At 39.8% G+C, this 20,203-nt stretch overlaps 1 protein-coding gene across 3 annotated transcripts in view; it reads right to left on the bottom strand.

Annotated features, from left to right (window-relative positions):
• FMN1 (formin 1) overlaps nucleotides 1–20,203 on the bottom strand; it is a gene marked incomplete at both ends in the record, with an annotated part of 376,429 nt that overhangs the window by 109,690 nt on the left and 246,536 nt on the right. For all 3 annotated transcript variants that reach the window (XM_084239702.1, XM_084239703.1, XM_084239704.1), the window contains one exon: nucleotides 14,943–15,063. In XM_084239702.1, the coding sequence (XP_084095828.1) occupies nucleotides 14,943–15,063 (121 nt within the window). The remainder of the gene's footprint in view (nucleotides 1–14,942; nucleotides 15,064–20,203) is intronic.

Raw genomic sequence — 20,203 nt, 5'->3', positions numbered from 1 at the left:
GCATAAATGCATGTTGGTTTTCAATGATGCACCCCTGAAACTTGTATGATGTTGTAGGGCAATGTTACTACAGTACAAAAATTTAAAAAAAAAGTATATTTAAAAATATATACTTAAAATACTTAAAATTTGAAAAAATACAAAAGGGAAAGAATAAGCAAGCTATTATAAATGTGAATATGTGGAGTAGACCCACAAAGCTCCCTTTAACAGATGGAGTTGAACAATTCAAGAAGAGGCCTCAGTTCTACATCAAAAGAGAGATGAACTAAAAAAAGACAAATGAAGCTATATTTTGTTTAAAGGTTAAAGGCTATGTGTATCCCTTTTCTATGATTTCTGATTTGGGTTCATGTTTTTCCATTGACCAGCCACACTGGATAAGAGTTCTACTCTATAAAGATTACTTCTAGATGGTATCAATGCAAGGAACTTTGAGGCATGGATTAATTTAAGAACAGATCCTTGAGAACCATTTAGAAAAAGAACACCTGAGATCCAAATCTGATATAATTTTATAGTTTACTTTTATGTCCTGCAAATTAGTAGAATTCTAGGGATTTTTTTAGCCGTTCTAGTAAACTAACTCTTGGGAAACAACCAATAACACTAAAAACCGTAGAACGTGGGCCTCCCCGATGGTGCAGCGGTTGAGCACTAGGCTGCAAAGCTGCCCGCAGCCTCTGCAGCGCCAGTTTGATCCCCAGCCACAGGGTGAGGGTTCAACATGGTGCACAGACCTCTCCTGCTGCCTGCTGCTCCCCTCAGCAGTGTATTTCATCAGTCTGCCTGCTCTGTTCTCCCCTCTGGCTCTGGTGAATTCTCTCACCCTCCCGTGCTTCTGACTGTACCCAGTGCTTGTATAAATAAATAAATAAATCTTAAAAAAAATAAAAAAAAAAAAGAACTGTAGAATGCACTGGGGTGCCACAGTAATAAGAAGAGCCAACGCAGAAGTGGGATGTACTTTCAAGATCATCTCATCTTCCCAAAGGTACCTATCATGCTACCTACCATAGAACAGTCTGACCATCCGAAGAGGGCGAGGAATCCACTGCTTTTCAAGGCTATTAGTTCTCCCTTGAACAACTTTAAAATTAGTCTTCCTAAAACTTCCACCTATTTATGCTCATTTGACATCTTTGCCCATAAAAAGTAATCTAATTTTTCTCTAGTAGCAAGGTCAGCAACGAGCTGAAGCTGAGTCTTCTACCATTTTTTGTTTGCCCATTCATTCACCTACCCAACAGATATTGATTGAACAACTGTGTACTCTGACTGCCAGAGCAAATATAAAAAAGGCAAATAATGAAAAGGCCATATTAGGTTTCATGGAGCAGGGATGGAGGTGAGGGGGGGGGAGTGAAAAATTACAAATAAATGAAAAGTGACGGCAATACCAAAATTAGAGAGTGTAATAGACAATGATCGTCCAAACTGGTGGCAGGAGTCTGGGTACTCAGAGATGACTCAAGACATGGAAAAATCTAGAAGAAAGACATTCCAAGCAGAGTGTTCACACTGCTTCAAAGGTCCTAAGGCAGGAATAAGCTCCTTGGGTTGGAACACAAGAAGGCCCATGAGCTAGAGTTTAATGTGTAGGAGGGAGGAGATGGTTGCGATGAGTTAGGAAAGGTAGAAATGGTCAAATAATGTAGATGCTTATAAGGTGTGGCTACAGGTTTTGAGGCTGAATTTGATTCCAAGAGTAATGAATATACAGCAGCAAAGTGTTGTGGCCTATCTGGAATAAAGGGAGGGCAAGAATGGAGGTAGGGAAACTATCAGAAATCTATTGAGAGAGGAGAGGGTGATTTTCATGTAAATGTGGACAGCAGTTATCTGCTTTAAGACAGGTTGTAAAGGGAGTGTCAGCAGGACTTGGTGATGGGCTGGATAACAGATGTGAGTGTCTAAAGGGAATAAATAATAAGTATTAAACATTTTGCTGATAGTTTGCAAAGTATTTCCTTCATGGAATCCTGATTAATTCTCTCAAAGGATCCTTGAGGCACGTAGTGATTCCTCCTTTCTATACAAGGATTCTGAGATGTGGAGGGATGAGATGACCAAGCCAACAGCAGGGATGTGGCTTATAAAGCAAGGATTTGAATTCAGGACTAACTCAGATTATTCCAAGAGAACAGCATTTATTTCAGTATTCCATGTTTCTTGTAAAGGAAAACAAGACAAATTCCACAAGATCTGTTGATTTGTAAATAAAGGGGTAGGAAATTAAGAGGAGGAAACTAGAGCAGCATAACTCATCCTTCCCACCTAGAGATGTCACAATCGTGGCTTCAAAGGAAAACACAAACTTCTTCCATTAATTAAATAGATGAATCAGGTTTCAGTTTCCGTATCCTCTCTCCTTTCTGTACAACTTGTCTTTGAAGGCATTCCATTTGGGAAATATGTGACCTTTACCCACCATGCTGCCCTTAATTGAATGCTTTGCATCAAAAGTCACCATGCTGATCAACATTTTACACCCACTGGCTTTCTGAAATACTTACCCCTAGTTCCTTATGTCTGTTTTGTTGAAATCATTTTACAAAAATAAATCATATCAAAGTTTTTATTTTATTATTTCTAAAATGTTGCTTGCAAAACTAAATATTTTTAACACCATGGTAACACGGTCAGGACTCTGGCTAATGTATCCAATATCGTACCAGAGTTCAGACTCAGCTAACTACTGCTGCCGACAAATGGGTTGCAAAGGGGGAATGGGCTAATGAATTAGGCACGGTCAATAATCATTCAAGTCATATCTTCTGGAATTTCCTAAGAGGTGATAAATTAGCCAGACTTGTCTTAAGGCTCAATTACACACCCCCCTCCTCATTTTTAGAACACATCAACATGCATTGAGCAGACTACACCCTGCATGGCTTCTGAATGTGTTTAAATAACACCTCCTATGCCTTTCTACATACTTGCTCATCCATCTGCTCATCTGACTCTTCCAGTGTCCCTTGGAGAGGGGCAGGGAAGAGAAAGAAAGCCAGTTCCATTTTTCCAGCTGAAGCTCACAGAGGCTAAGGGGTTTTGAGAGATACATGGCTTATATGGTCCCAGACTGATACTACTCCCAACATACCAGCCTTTGCAACTGAAATTGAACTAAAGCACCACTTAAACTTTTGTGTTTTATTTTTTTGCTTTTATCAAAGTAATACAGCCATGGAGCTAAAGAATGAATGCACTTTATGCTCTCTGTGAATAGCAGTTTCCAACCTCCATTCTGCTTTCACCCAAGTCTTCCTAATTTTCTCTGGTTATTTCTGCACTCAATTGTATATCTCTAATGAGCTTCTATCTGTACTTTTCAACTTTTTATGTAATATAAGTGATGTAATCAGGGAAATGCAAATCAAAACTACCATGAGATACTAGTGAGAATGGCACATATTAAAAAAACTAGCAACAACAAATGTCGGCGAGGATGTGGAGAAAAAGGAACTCTCCTGACTGCTGGTGGGAGTACAAACTGGTCCAACCACTACGGAGAGCTGTGTGGAGATTTCTGGACCTACTAAACATAGAGCTTCCATATGATCCAGCAATTCCACTCCTAGGTATTTACTCAAAGGACACAGAAACATCAATTCCAAAGAGCACCTGCACCCCTATGTTTATAGCAGCACTGTTTACAATAGCTAAGCTTTGGAAACAACCCAAATGCCCAAAAATAGATGACTGGATCAAGAGGATGTGGTACATATAAACCATGGAATATTACTCAGCATTCAAAAAAGATAAACACATGCAGTTTTCAGCAACATGGATGGTGCTGGAAGGGATCATGCGCAGCGAAATAAGCCAGAAAGAAAAAGAAAAATACTGGATGGTCTCACTCATAGCAGAAATTTAGAAAACTTAAATAAGGGAGCAGGAAAAAGACTAATTAATACAAAATAAAAATCAAAATCAACAAGCAACTATAAACCAGAGACACCTCACGGAGGGCGGGGAATGGAAGGGGAGAGGAAGGACTAGGGTCAAAATAAGGGGGGTGGGAATTGTATGGGGAATATAACCAAAATGAAAATGCATACATTGTGCAAAAATGAAAAATGATGTAAGAATTATATAAAATAAAACATTAATTTAAAAAAAGGAAAAAAAACTTTTTATGTAATATAAGTGATATAGCTATAGCTCCCTTCGGTACCCCAACACCTGCTATACATGGTGTCCCCTTTTACCCCATTCACACCCGTCCTTCTAATAGAGCACTACTGTGACTTGTTTAGACTGGTATTCAGTGTTGACAGCATTAGGATTTTTTTTTAAAGATTTATTTATTTATTTATTTATTTATTTATGCATGCATGCATGCATGCATGCATACGAGAACTGGGGTATAGGCCAGAGGCGTGGGGGGGTGAGAGGATTCACCAGAAACAGATTGGGAAGCAGAACAGGCAGACTGAGTGAAACACACTGCTGAGGGGAGCAGCAGGCGAGACAGGAGAGGTCTGCCGCGCCATGTGTGTAGCTCCCTAGCTGGGGATCGAACTTGTGCTTCAGTGGCTGCAGATAGCTTCATAGGTTGCATCTTAATCCCTTGTACCACCAGGGAGGCCCGACATCATTATGATTTTGTAAAACCAACCCCCAGTGAATCTTTGCAAATTCTGATTGATTTACCTTTCCTATGCACTAGTCCCAATATCCCTGTACCCTCATAATGATTTTTTTCCCCTAATATGCTGTATATTCTATGTCATTAACACTAAACCTCTTGTCAATACACTCAGTTACATCAGACACACTAACTGGATAGTCCTTAAGAATCTTCTCCTGATATTTTAGCCTTATCTAATCTGGAATGCTTGCTCACTATGCCTGGCAGCCATCCTGGATTCTCTATCTATCCTGGAGTAGTCCTTAAATCCTCTTCCTCTATGGATTTTTTTTTAATTTCCTGTCACCTTTGTCTTTCTACTTCACACTAAAGCACATTTTCTAGACGCATTCTGAAGACAGTTGAACGGACCAATAACTTTTTTGAAAACTTACTTGCTTGAAATGTCTTTATTTTGCTCTCATAATGTGGTGAATGTAAGATTCTCAATTAGGAAAATTTATTCCTTCCAACTTCTAATTCATTTCTAGCTTCTAGTGCTACTGTTGAAAAGTCTGAAGCCATATTGCTTCCTGATTCTCTGTAATTTATTTGTATATCACACTGCCCCACCCTTTCCTCCTAAAGTGCACACAATTATTTTTTTTGTCCTGAATATTCTAAAATGTTCTAACAATTATTCTAACAATGATAGAGATCTATTTTGTTCCATGTGCTGCAATCTCCTTAGGCCTCGTGAAATTAGAAACTTGTGTCTATCATTTTTGGAAATGTTCTTGAATGGTTTCATTGATTTATTGATCAATAAGTAGGAATGTTTCCTTATATATGAATATGTATGAATTTGTGGTGCGCATGAATCTTGTGGTAAAAATTGGATTCCTTCATACCTTTCTCCCCTCCTGGATTATTCAGCTTTCTCATTTGCCATATTTACCACATATCCACCTACTTTTCGAGCTTCAGAAATTTTGTGGTGGTTGTTTTCACTCTCACATCTGTGCTCCTGAGTTTATGCCTTTTAAAAGAACTCTGTTATTGTTTAAGTAATTATCAAGAGCAACTGAAGTCCATGAGTATTCAATCCTACATGAATGTTCAACTTACCATCTTTTCTCAGAAGTCTTCCAAAAATTTTCCTAAGTCTTTCACCCCCTTATTAATAGTCACACTGCTAATGGATCATGCTCAAGTGAGTAATTAAAGAAAATATTCACTTTCACAATATAAGGTCTGGCTTTTCTCTTTTTGTTTTCACAATGAGATCTAGCATTTCTCTTTCTCTCTCTTTCAGGAAACACTTATCCTATCATGGAAAGAAAGCCACTTGATAATGCTAGGCAGTAGAAGTCATTTATGCTACAGAGTCAGGACAGGTCCCAAGCACAGGAGCAAAAGTCTGCTCTGCTGTGACTTGACAGGACTTAGAAGGTTTCTTCTCATCTATGTGAGAATCCCATTGAGTGTTATTTCCACAAATGGTAGAGATAACAAAAATCAAAAGCATACAGGGTGCTTATTGATGAGCTTTCAGTATTGTGCTATTTGTCTGGCTAGTCATGTCAGACTAGTTTGCTTATCTCCTGGGTCAAAGCATTAGGCTAGGTAACTGTAAGAGGGAGACAGGGAGAGAGAAAGCAAGAGACTGACAGAGAAGAAATAAGAAGATAGCAATTACAATGGGTAGATGAGTTGAGTGGTCATAGGCAGAGACAAGAAGTCTCAATTCAGTCCAATGAATATCTGTAGTTTCTTTAAGAAAATGAAGTAGAGTTGGAAGGGATTATGTTAGCTGCAATAAGTCAGAAGAAGAATAATAAATAGGGGTGGTCTCACTTATATATGGAATATAGAGAAACCAAACAAAAGGTCAAGAAAAAGTCAAAACTAGCAAGCTGACCATAAATCTGAGACATACAATACAGCAAATGAGGGTATGGGGAGGGGGGTGGGGAACCAGGGGAAAGAAGAGCAAAGAGAAATATGGTGATGGTTTATAGGTGCTATGGTGGTGGGAGAACTATGGGAACTAAAACAATGTAAGAAAAAAATTAATAAATAAAAAGAAATGTATCTATGTATGGTGACAGATGTTAACTAGACCTCATGTAGTGACCAGTTTGTAATATATACAAATACTGTATTATTGATGTTGTGCATATGAAACATACAATGTTATGTGTCATTTGTACTTTGATAAAAATGTATTTTTTAAAAAAAATAAAGAAGATGAAGTGGAAATCTTAGTTGGGCTTATTTTTCAAGCTTGATCATTTTAGATTGTATGGTTAGTGCTTCAGGAGTGCACCTGCAGGCTATAAAACAATAAAATGTGGGATAGTGGAAAGAATATAAACTGTGCAATCAGATAATCTTGTTTCCAGTTTCAGCTTTGTCATTATTAGCAAAGTTATTTCAAATTCCTTACTGTTCAAGAGTTGTAATACTTATTTTGAACTATTTTTAAGAAGCAGAAATGACGTAAGCAAATTTTCTGGGACTTAGTAAGTACCCATCAATGGTAACTACTAGCAATAGTGATGGTGGAAAGGATGCATACCACACCCTTGAACATATTAACTGTACCTGGGTTCACTGTCCACTCTTGCAGGGAAGAGGATTTTATCACTGAGATTGGTTAGAATTGTCAGCATATAACAACAATAAAAAGTGAACCAACTTTTAGTTGGTTTGATTATTGCCTTAAATTCTCTACAGACATGTCAGATAAAAGACAGGACACCACGTTAAATTTGAATCCATGTGTCTTGTGTGATATTGAGATACGTTTATGCCCAAAAAAATTCTTGTTTATCTGAAATTCAAATTTAACTAGGCCTCCTGTGTTTTATTTACTAAATCCAAGAACCCTAAAGGTACCCCTAAATTTCATGCACTGGGGGGTGAGCAGAAAGGTCCATTGTAGCCCCTTACCCCTACTGCTGAGTAGACCCAGATTGTGTCTTTTGCAAATTCAAGGAATAGTCATTACAGACCTTCTTTACATCATATCTTTGCTTGCTAATATAACATCAATAGGCAATCACTTTTCTTGCAATCTACGTTAGGCTCAATAATACTGACTGATTTAGTCAACCAAAGGCCATACTTTCATCTAAGTGGTATACGGATACATTGATTCCTGAGCCAGCAAGAGCCAACAAGGCTGTCAGAAAGCCAGGCTCAAAGAGGACGGCGGAGAGGCAAACTTGTATTAAGGAACAGGGCAGTGCAGCAGGGAGAGAGTCCTTTTTCTCTCCCCCATGATAAATATTTGAATATCCATTAGATTAATTATTAGCATTCTTAGTTGCAGAGGTAGGAAGAGGGAAGGACACCACTCATAATCCCAAAACAAAACTGAAAATAACAGAAGCGATCAAGGGCAAGATGAAGTCCAAGTTCCAAGTAGCCCTCCAGCCATCCTTCTATCACTGGGTCACCAACTCTCCTGCAGGGAGTTCCCCTTCCTGAAGTCATCAAGGCTCAGCCTCAAATCCCTCCTCAGAGGTCTCTCCTTCAGCACCTCACTAACAATATCTCATCAATATATTTTCCCCAGACACAATTGGTTCATTAAATTAAATAAGCTGAATAGCATAGGTGGGGGTTGTTTCTGCTTTGCACGAGAAACAATAGGTAGACTATTGCTCACTATGCAGTTTCAAACAGAAAGGGATTGATTCCAACATGTAAATGGTATAGCTGACTCATGGTGGTTAATGGTAAAATAATATATCGACAGTTTAAAAACTATGGCTAGTCATCAACCTCACTAATCTACCTAGTTATAATTGAAAATTGACTATAACTTAGGGTTTTTGACCTAGATTGAACGGGAAACATTTCATATGCACATCCGAATAGTTAAACTGTTGCCACACCAATCTCTGCACAGAGCCATGGAAATGATCATGTACAAAATGTCCTCATTTCCTGTTTTTATATATACACACTCTTTATTTAATTTCTGCTCTTTTGGTGGATTATATTGATATTGGCGATATGCCTCTTGATAACATGAGTGTTAATTTGGGGGGGGGGGCTTGAACTAATTGAAGGAATTCAATCTGCTCTCTTCATCTGGTAGACAGTTGATGGTAGTTTAGAAAATCTATTAAAACCTTGAAAAACAAACAACAACCCTCTCATGAATTGTTACTTTTATGTGTATGTAAACTTTTATTCTACTGTAATTCAGGTATTGATGTAGATGGGCAGGTACTAATGTTGTATGAAACAGAAGTTCCTCTGGACGGTTCTGGGTTAATTACTGACACCTTTAAGAGAAGGCCAATGGATTGAAAAAGGGTGACGATGAGACAGATGTACTTCAGTGTGAAGTTAGTATGGAGATGTGACTACTATTCACCTTTAAAAGGAACACTGGCCACAAAAATCTGCAAAGAGCTGATGAGACTCAACAACAACAAAGAAAATAATCCTGTCAAAAAATGGGCAGAAGAGCTAAAAAGAAACTTTGAAGAGGAAATGCAAATGGCCAACAGGCATATGAAAATATGTGCAACATCACTTGTAATCAGGGAAATGCAAATCAAAACTACCATGAGATACCCTCTTACACCAGTGAGAATGGCACATATTAAAAAAACTAGCAACAACAAATGTTGGCGAGGATGTGGAGAAAAAGGAACTCTCCTGCACTGCTGGTGGGAGTGCAAACTGGTCCAACCACTATGGAGAGCTGTGTGGAGATTTCTGGACCTACTAAACATAGAGCTTCCATATGATCCAGCAATTCCACTCCTAGGTATTTACCCAAAGGACACAGAAACATCCATTCCAAAGAGCACCTGCACCCCTATGTTTATAGCAGCACTGTTTACAATAGCTAAGCTTTGGAAACAGCCCAAATGCCCAAAAATAGATGACTGGATCAAGAAGATGTGGTACATATACACCATGGAATAAGTGTATATGTACACTTATTCAAAAAAGCATTCAAAAAAGATAAACACATGCAATTTGCAGCAACATGGATGGCACTGGAAGGGATCATGCTCAGTGAAATAAGCCAGAAAGAAAAAGAAAAATACCGGATGGTCTCACTCAAAGCAGGAATCTAGAAAACTTAAATAAGGGACTAGGAAAATGAATAACTATAAGAAAGTGAAAATCAAAATCAACAAAAAACTATGAACCAGAGACACTCTATGGAGGGTGGGGGGCGGGGAGGGGAGGGATTGGGGTCAAAATAAGGGGGTTGCAATTGTATGGGGAATATAAAAATAAAAAAATAAATAAAAGGAACACTGGGGGGGAGGGGCAGGGAGAGGAAGGACTAGCGTCAAAATAAGGGGGGGGGGGTGCAATTGTATGGGAAATATAACCAAAATGAAAATGCATACATTGTGCAAAAATGAAAAATGATGTAAGAATTATATAAAATAAAATATTTTTTTTAAAAATCACAAAAAATAAATAAAAGGAATATTTATTGGATGCCTAAACTATGCATTTCATACAGCTTCTGAGTGAGAGAAAGCTTAAAAAGAGCTCACATTTTAGGATAAACATTTATAGAGTAATGACAGATATCAAAGACATCAACAGGGACTCTTGCCCTTCTAAAACTGTGTAAGTGCACTCCCAAATATTTTATGACATAGTCTTAAATATGAAGAGAAAGGGACATCATCAGAGCTATTTACACACACATACACACACACTGTCAGCTGAGATTTTCAAACAAGCCTGACTGTCTCACATTGAGGATTAACCACTAATTACACTGTGTAATAACAAGGTTAATGATGCATCATTTTATATACAGCTAGTTGATTAAATAGCCTGCCCTTAATAATTGGGGATACTAGCTAATGAGGGCAATTTATTTTTATTCTTAAACCTTTCAGAATACGCTGACTTCACAACACCTATCTCAAGAGTTCCAGTCTCATTTTCCAACACAAAGATTCATCTAGCTTTTCTGCTTTCACAGGCAGAATGAGTTCTTCATAACAAAACATGATCACAGGCTCGTGTCAAACAAACATGGATTTGGGGACAGTGATACACTAATTCTGAGCAACACTAATGTTAGTCATTTTGGCTTTCAGGCATCAAGACATCTGAGAGGATTTGAGCCACTCTTTTGTTTACATGGATAACAAACTCGGTGAGGATAGTGTAGCCAGGGAGCCTTAGGGGCAGTATCAAAGGACAGAGGCCGGAATTGCTCATCGTCACTCCTCCTATTAAGGTCACCCAGTAAAGACAATGTAACCGACAACTGTGTTATTTATATGAAAACTTTTGAGAGTATTATCAACATCCCTTCTTTACAGAATGCACATTCTGCAATGTATTACTAAGTATTCAGTGAAAGAGAAAAATCGAATGCTTCATGTTTTATGTTTTAAGTTGGAAGAGCTGCTTTAAAAGGGTTAAACCTTTGTTGTTTGCACTGGAGGGCTTCCCAGAGCCCTGTGCCCTGGTCCCTGTGATGTCACTGTAGCACAATTTTAGCTCTATCTGATGCTACATGTCTTCAGAGAGCATTGATTCACAATGCACACTATCCTGGTGAGGGCCACAATGTGGGAAATCCTGCATGTATGGCCTTGTGTGTATGAACTGGCATGATCAGGAGGACATGCTGCATGGTATGTCATCTTCCTATCACACTATTACAAATCACCACCACATAAGGGTGCTGAAAACAAACATGAATACGTTACCTTTCAGTTCTGTGTGACAGAAGTCAGACAAGGGGCTCAGCGGGTGGAAATCTAGAGGTGGACAAGGCTATTCCCCTCTGGAGGCACTACAGAGAATCTGCACCGCCCCCCCCTAAGTCTTTCCCAGTTTTAGAGGTCTCTCATATCCCTTGGCTGATTGGTCACTTCTTCCATCTGCCAAGCCAGCAATGCTGCCTTATCCTGATGACTCTACTCAACTACTTCCACTGACTATAGACAAGGAAGGACCTCAGCTTTTAAAGATTCATTTTGAAGAATCATTTGATTGGTCCCACCTGGGTAGCAGTAGCCCAGAATAATCTCCCTGCCACAATGTGGGCAAAGTCCCTTCTTTCCATATAAGGTAACATAGTCACAGATCACAGGGATAGGGTTTGGACATCTTTGGGGGCTATTATTCTGTCTGCCACACATAGGTTGGTAAGAAAACATACAGTTCTTGCCAGCAGACAATATATCAGGGAAATCAAAATTATGGTCTGATTAAGAGGTACAGAACAGTAAATAAAATAAGGACTATGTTCTCTGGCACCAAAACACACAAGTCGAAGAGAGGGCCCAAGTGCTCTGGGAATTAGATTCTTCACAAACAGTGGCCCCTCAACACAGGACTGATTCTACAAATCATGCACTTTCCAATAAAATGCATGTTCTGCTAATGAGCTTTATCGAAACTTTCCTTATGAAGGGACGTGCATACAGGTAATAAAATGATTACTTTTCATGGTTATGTTACCTGACAGGTCTTGCTCTCATCAAGCCAGTAGAGAGAGGACATCTGATTTCAAAGGCTGAGTTCTTAGCCTTTATAGCCATTAGTTGTTAAATAACCCACATCTTCCTCCGTGTCTCTCCTTGACCTCAGGGTCTACATATGTGGGTCTAAGACTGTGTGTGTGCAATCCTGCAGACTTATTCAAAGCTGTCATTTGTAACATTGTGAAGCTGTAGGCCTTGAAAACATCTCTTTTTGTTCTGCTCTCTGATCAGAGATGGAGACTTCTGGTCAGAGGCAGGATGTCATGAATACCTGCCTTAAAGTCATATCTACTTTCAAAATGTGGCCAGGTTATCACCTGTGAGGCAATCTGGCAAATGAGTAGAGCACAATGAACCTTAGTCTCCCCATCTTAGAGACATTGCTAATAATATCTGCACATGGGGTCACAGAAAGGATTAAGAGACAATATATGTAAAGCACCTGATAGATAATAATCAAGTGGTAACTCACAATGGATACGACCAATTCCTTGCTATGTCTGCCTGCATAGAAACACTACTCAAAATTCTTGTCTCTATGAAAAATGCTTACTGACAACCTTTACTTATGTCAGTGGCATCTGAACAAGCAACAACTACTGTTTTATTCACATCCTATGGTTAAGGTGTGGTTCATGCTCTTCAAAACAGTTTTCTCCTAAAGGGCTGAGACTGGCTGGAGAAGTAAATTCTGAGACTTCTTGAAATTTGCTAATCACATCTGGTTTAGCTTTAGACATTTTCTGGGGTTTTGCCAGCAGCCAGGACATTTTAATGGCTACAATAAACCTCAAAGCCTCATCAAATCTTTGCTGTATGTGTGAAAATTATGTCCTCTTCAATTAAACATTCAATCTAGGCTCACACCAAGGCCTTATGGAAAAGGAGGTGAAACCTGAATGGGGCCTGAGATGAAACGGACCGCCACGACCCTGGCCATCTTGCCAGATGGTATTTAGAAGAAAAAGAAATTCATTAGAGAACCAACAGTCTGTATTTTCTTTAAATATTTACTAGGTACCTTTCATGTGTTAAAAACACTGGCATCTCTAAAGATTAGCAGGGCATTTTTGTTTAAATATTCGATGTGTGTGGGGGAGTCATGGTTTCCTCATTCCCCTGTTTGGGGCTTCACATCTTTTGGTGAAGTCCAACACAACGGAGAAAAATAATTGAGGCACCTTTCAGCTTTCCTTCATAAGGCAACTCCTCCAGCTTCAGAACTCCTTGTATTACCTTAAAATGGGCTGTCAGCTGAGTACTGAGAGACCTGGAACAACATGTAGGATCTCCCCAGTGAAAATAAGTTGTATCAAAGTGGGGCACGGAAGGGGTGGGACCCCTGCCTATCCAATCTCTTCATCCCTTTGCTATTCATCACTGAACACACTGGAATGTCAAGGGGAGGAAGCTCAGCCAGGGTGCAGGCAGAAGAGGGAAAATCTCGCACAGATCAGGTTTCTGCTCATAAGACTACAAGAGGAGGGTAGCCAAGGGGCTTACAGGGGTGAGGAAGGTGTGGGCATTCAGGGAGGGCCTCGGAGTAAACCAACACGGGCCCTGTGTTACTGCTCATCTGCAGCCACCCTCAGTACTGGCCTGGGCCCCAATTCTACCGTCAGAGAGGGACAGAAAGCACTGCTACGTGATCGCTTACTCTGCTTTGTTACAGTAGGTGTCAAGCTCCTCATCTCAAAGATGAAACTGTCAGTGTTTGGAGATGGGAAGGAACTAGCACAAGTTCATATATCATCTCCCTGAATGAAGTGTCTATCAGGTGGAATTTATACTCTCAACCACATCAACGGGAAAGAGAAACCCCACATGTTCCTTTTAAAATAATTTACAAGGTAAAAATATTCACTTGTAACCACTATGCTTATTTAAGCAAGGTTTATGCCCAAAGTAAGAATAAGTGGCTCTCCTTACCACCAGGGACACATCTTTCCCACTTGACTTTCATTTCCAAGTTGTTCTCTGTCTAAGACTTAGGTTTCTGAGCTCTGTTTCACAATAAACATTTTTAAAATGTTTATTTTATGTCTTAGTGTAAAAATATTCCTGGTTCGAGCTCTTCACTTCCTCAAGCTCTCCTTCTGGCACTGCAGCCTCCATTTCCACATTAACATGCTCCCTAAATCCTCCATGGAGCTCTTCAATTGGACTTATACAAGCTCTAAGGCAAGTATTTATATTCCTGGACAAGGAGATGTCTCCAAGTGAAAACACAAGACTCCAGAAATGCCAAAGGAAAATTCCAGTCCCAGAGAGGCATATTTTCACCTTTCAAAAAAGCCAAAAAGGGCTTTCCAGCATTTTGTTTTGAATAATTAAAACTGTAAATTAAACTAAAATGTAAATTATAATATGGGGCTTGTCATTGTGATTAGCCCCTCCTGCGGATGCCAGCTACATAAGGATGTGTGTGTGTGTTTTCAAGTGATAAATTATATACATGGCAGCATAGTAAACGAGCTTAGACATTGCATGAATTCTAATCAGATAGACTTGATCAGAGCTCAGCACTTTTGCCTCGTACTGGTTGTGTGAGTATAACTTCTATAAGCTTAGTTCCTGCTTATTATGAGACCACTGTAAGCATTCATAAAGGGGTTGCTGTTATCATTCAAGTCATTATTATATGTTGGAAAATGTGTCTATAACAAGATGGGGCTATGAGAGGTAGACGGTAAATGCTTGTGGAGAAGGCTGTGGAAGCCCGACAGGCTTCGTGAGGGCTGCGGTGTAGACTCCTACTGAACTCTACACCAATTCCATTCCATAAGCGAGACAGAAATAATCCCCTTAAATTAATTAAAAAAAAACAAAACACTTAGCTATCATCATAACAGAACAGTTCCTGTTACCTTCCAGTTGCCTCTTCAGTTTTCGCAAATCTTTTATGAGGTCTTCAAACTTGACTTGGGAGGCCAGAAAGAAATCCTGTGGTTCAGGCAGGGGGAAAACACTCTTTTCAGTTCCTGCCTCCTGAAAGACATGGTAAACAAAAGTACATTTTACTTCCCAACAGTCACTGTCAGTTGACTTGCATTGGATGCTCAAATAAGAATCACAGCAATGTTCCCCACTATTTCCAAATTTGGACTGTTTACTTTGAAGGGCTTTTGTGTCATTCACAGCGTCATTTTAGTCCTGGGCTAGGTTGTATTTTGCTTCATGAATCAAAGAGAAGATTGTCAGGTACGTCCTGATCCTGGACACTTCACTCCCTTGGAGGGAGGGTTGGAACACATGAAAGCACTTAAATCCAAAGTCCCTCTTTGTTTCGCCTGGTAGCAATTAGATAACTCATCTTAAGGGTATGTCAATAGGTGTGAACTGGAAGGTGCTGGATAAGAAGACATTACAGGGGAAGAAATAACCACTGCCCCGTATGCCTTAAAACACCTTAAACCACTTTCCTCTGAAGTTTAAGAGTGTGTGTGTATGTGTGCGTGCGTGTTTGTGTGTGTATATACACACAAAGAGATATCAAATTCTTCTTAAATTTGTAAAAATTTTCAAATATTGTTTAGCTCTTGCCTTATTTTAGGGACTATTTCCTGAGGGCATGGTTCGGCACAGTTTTTGACATCCTCCACAACTGTATCTAAGAGAGGATCTAAGCTGAGAAACATCTTGAGGGACAAAAACTTCAGGCACACTGAAAGCTAAGCTAAGTGTCCAATCTTTTTCAGTCTAGCTTGCTCACTCCCTGAGTTGTTTAATATAAGCTTTGTGTATTGCATATCTCAGGCAGTCTTCAGTGATCACTCTCTCTGCACAGGCTACTTTGCCAGGTTGCCTTCACATTCCATCTTTCCTATTGCTATTAGGACTAATTCCAAACTCTAAAATTGCTTTACAAGGCACTTTATGATCTGGCCTCTGTCTATCTCTCCAGACTTTTTTCTACCTTTCCCCATCTCCAAGTTCTCCCCCGCCCGACCTGACTTTCATAAGATGATAATGCAATCTCTTGCCTCTAGGCTTTTGTCTACCTGATTGTCTCTTTCCAAATCTGCCCCAGTACTTCCTCAAACCTCCTTGTTCCTATACACCCCTCAACCCTCAAAACAGTATTTCCTTAAAGATTTCCTCTAACCTACAGGACTAGGGTATTTCCAAAAGCCCCATTATCACAGCACTTACCAATACAACATTTAAAATTGTCATGTTGGCGTATACGTCTGCCCCACTGGACTATCAGTTGAAGGCAGAAACTGCGTTGTGTGCTTGGTAGGGTAAACCACACCTGGCATATCAATAAACTTTGGTTTGGGTCGGTTGACACCATTCAAGAAAGCCTGGGAAGTTTTTACCTTTCATAGGAGACACCAAACTTATATTTTCTTGTGGTTTCAAGAACTACCTGGACCCTTCCCCTTCCTTTAAAACCTTTAGCATTACCACTTCAGTTGGAGGAAAGTGGCTTTCCTCATTATCAGAACACCATTTTGCACAATCAATGTACTTAGATTTTTTTAATCTTCCTATACTTCTTGTGCTACTACAAAAACAGAAGCAGCACTGCAGTCTGAGCATCATGATGGAATAACATTTAAGATGTTTGCCCCCAGACTCATGGTAATGTGTGCTGGGACACGCAAATATGGTATCTCTATTTTCCAAAACTTTGTATCAGGTTCAGTACTGGCTTCATTTTTTCAGAAGCTTAGAAAAAAGAGGAAATGTTGCTGAGCAAAGCAGACTGGCAGAAACTCTTGTGAAAGCTGCTCAATTAGAGTTCAATAGACATGGCTCTAGATGGACTTTGTTAGGCTTCACAGACCTAGACTTGGCATGAGTAAAAGGGTGCTTGGAGCAGAAGTCTCCTTTCTTCAGCTAACTGCTCACCACCACTAACCACAAAAATCATCACTTATGCTCCTGGAGGGATGGAAGAGTCTAATAAATTACATAATTCTACACTCTCATTGAATGAAATGCATTTTGCACAATGAGCACCACACAAATGTTGACTTCTTGTTTTTCCTAGACTGGGTCATCCCATGCTTGAAACTACTCTTACTGTAAGATTTCACTTTGGGAAGTCATTTCCACTCAACTGTCTTCAATAAGAGTCTCATTTCAGGGGCGACTTTTAGCTTTCTTTCTTTTTTTTTTTTTAAGATTGATTGATTGATTTATACAAGCACTGGGTACAGTCAGAAGCACGGGAGGGTGAGAGAATTCACCAGAGCTGGAACGGGGAACAGAACAGGCAGACTGATGAAATACACTGCTGAGGGCAGCAGCGGGAGCGGCAGGAGAGGTCTGCGTGCTATGTGGGACCCTCGCCGGTGGCTGGGGATCGAACCAGCGCTGCAGAGGTTGCGGGCAGCTTCACAGCCCAGCACTCAACCACTGCATCACCAGAGGAGGCCCGACTTTTTGCTTTCTTAATACTATGCATCTGACTTGGGTGAGGCAGATGTTATGAGGTAAAACTGCACGTGCCAACTTCAGGTTAGAAACATTACCTCTCAAGATTCTTCAGGATCATTCTTTTGCCTCCTGGGACCTGCTATAAGAACTTCAGATATGTATATATGGCTTGGCCTGCTCTCCCAGAAAATAGCTCCCATCTCTCACACCTAGTTCTTTGGAGACAGCTTAGTGCACTCCTGTGGACATTTATAGTATATTCAATTCAGCAAGTATTTATCAGGCACCTATGCTATAGACACTAAGAAAGATTCAACAGTGAGTTCAGGGTCTCAAGATGCAATGCTAGAGAAGGGGTAATTGCTCACTGATATCTATGTAGAAGGCAGGATAAGATGTATTATGAGAGGTTCAAATGAAGTTGCCTGGGTTTCAAGATAAAAGATGAGGAAGTAAGCAATGACTTCATTGAAGAAGGGCCATAGAACTGGTTATTAGCTTTTTTCTGCTTTAACAAAGTGACACATGTTCACTATGCTTAGTAATTGAAAGAAAGTAAAAAGCAAATATCCCCTACAATTCCACCACCCGAAATGTTTGACCAACTTTAATATGTATCGTTCCAGGTTTTTGTGTGTTTTTACACAACTGGGAATGAATACACATCATTTGGAAACACACATGTGTAATTTCAAAGCAGACTGAGAGTACTTCCAGTGCCACTAAACTTCCCCTATACACTTTCCATGGCAGTTTATGACTCCATTTTATGACTGAAGCATAATTCATTGGACCCTAGTCACTATCTTTGGATACCTACCAAACATTTTGCTATTACAAATTATTTTCTATAAAATAAAAAAAAATAGTGATCTGTGTCCTTATTCCTTAGAATAAAAATTCCTAGGAAGAATATCTGTATATCCTTAGGACTTTTAATACAGAAAAGTCAAAGTCTTGTTAATCTACATGGCACATTTGCATGAATTAGGGGAAGTGTCCCCTGTAGGTAGGCACAGCTCCATGGGTAAATAGCATGACAGACGCAGGGTGTCTGTCTTTATGGGAAGGTGCCCTTTACAAGACATATAGTTTGATTAGTGAAGGGCAGACCTTAAACAGAACTCAGTTATACTAAATGATAGTCCTGAGGAAGGTTTGATCAAGTTACATAGCTAATTCTATTTACCTAGTTGGCAATTTATATCTTTTATTTGTCCTTTGTATATACACATATTTTCTTTTTGTATAGGAGAACTGGGGTGTAGGCCAGAGATGTGGGGGGAGAGAGGATTCACCAGAGACAGAGCGGGGAACAGAACAGGCAGACTGACTGAAATACACTGCTGAGGGGAGTGGTGGGCGGGTCAGGACAGGTCTGCTGTGCCATGTGGGTAGCTCCCTTGCCAGGGACTGAACTCAGGCTTTAGTGGTGACAGCGCTGAGACTTAACCCCTAAGCCACCAGGGAGGCGCCTGTCTTTTGTCCATTGCCTTCAGTTTTTAATGAAGGCATTGTTTTTAATGAAAAGTGACAAGTTGTCTTTTTCTTTGTTAAGCTGAAGATCTCATTACCTATGCTGTGTATATATTTATCTATTATATATTTATATATACATACAAATATTTATGTATACACATGTACATATACATATTGAATATGTGTGTGTGTGTTATTATTGGGAGCATTTTCCGAAAAGGTCTTTTAATTTGCTATTTTTAGAGAATACTAAGGAAAGGAAAAAAATTATAAAGGGCTAATGACAAGAATAGTTCCAATATGGGAGAACATCTGATGTGATAATCACATTAGTAAGAAAGCATAGGAAGTGTTTGGAAAGCATCAAGTCTTGAGTTGGATCTAGAATGTGCAGAGGGAGAGTACAAAAACATGGTTGTGAAAGGCAGGAATTAAACTGGGTAGAACATTGGGCCTCCCGGTGGCGCAGCAGGTTGAGTGCAGCACTGTGAAACTGTCCGCAGCCTCTGCAGCACAGGTTCAATCCCGGCTGTCTGCGGAGATGCCCACATGGCGAAGCAGACCTCTCCTGTCTCGCCTGCTGCTCCCCTCAGCAGTGTACTTCATCAATCTGCCTGTTCTGCTCCCAGCTCTGTCTCTGGTGAATCCTCTCACCCTCCCGCACATCTGGCCTGTACCCTGGTTCTTATATGCATGAATAAATAAATCTTAAAAAAAAAAAAAAAGTAAACTGGGTAGAGCATTAATTCACTGAAAAGGGGGCCATTTCTGTTTCTGAGCAAAAAGCAACACACTATGAGCATAACTGTACATAAAAATATCAGGAGTAAGGTAGACTAGAGTGGGAATAACTGGAGGTGGGGAGATGAGCTGGGAAGCAATCAAAGTTTCCTATCAAAGTTTCCAATCAAAGCTGAATTTATTGAGGATGAAAATAGGATAGGATCTAAGAAACAACTGAGGGGAAGAAGAGAGGGGAACTAAAGAGAAACATAAGCTTCAAGCCAGAAGACCAAAAATGATGACATCCTTCCCGGAAACAGGAGGTATGGGGAATGGAGGGGTAACAATAGAGCATGGCTACAGGTACACTGGGCATAGTTAATAAGCCAGATGAGGGTAGGAGAGCTGACGACAGACTTCAGTGATAAGCTTGTCTTCCGGATGAAATTGCAGGCTTTTTCACAATAAAGATCTGGAATCTTTACTTTTCTTCTCTTGGTGCATAGGAAAAACTCTGCCTTACATGGATGGTTAAGCA

This window comes from Talpa europaea, assembly GCF_964194135.1.
Source record: "Talpa europaea genome assembly, chromosome: 8".
In the NCBI taxonomy this organism is placed as follows: Eukaryota; Metazoa; Chordata; class Mammalia; order Eulipotyphla; family Talpidae; genus Talpa; species Talpa europaea.
The sequence above is the reverse complement of the archived record's forward strand: the minus strand, read 5'-3'. Positions and strand labels throughout refer to the sequence as shown.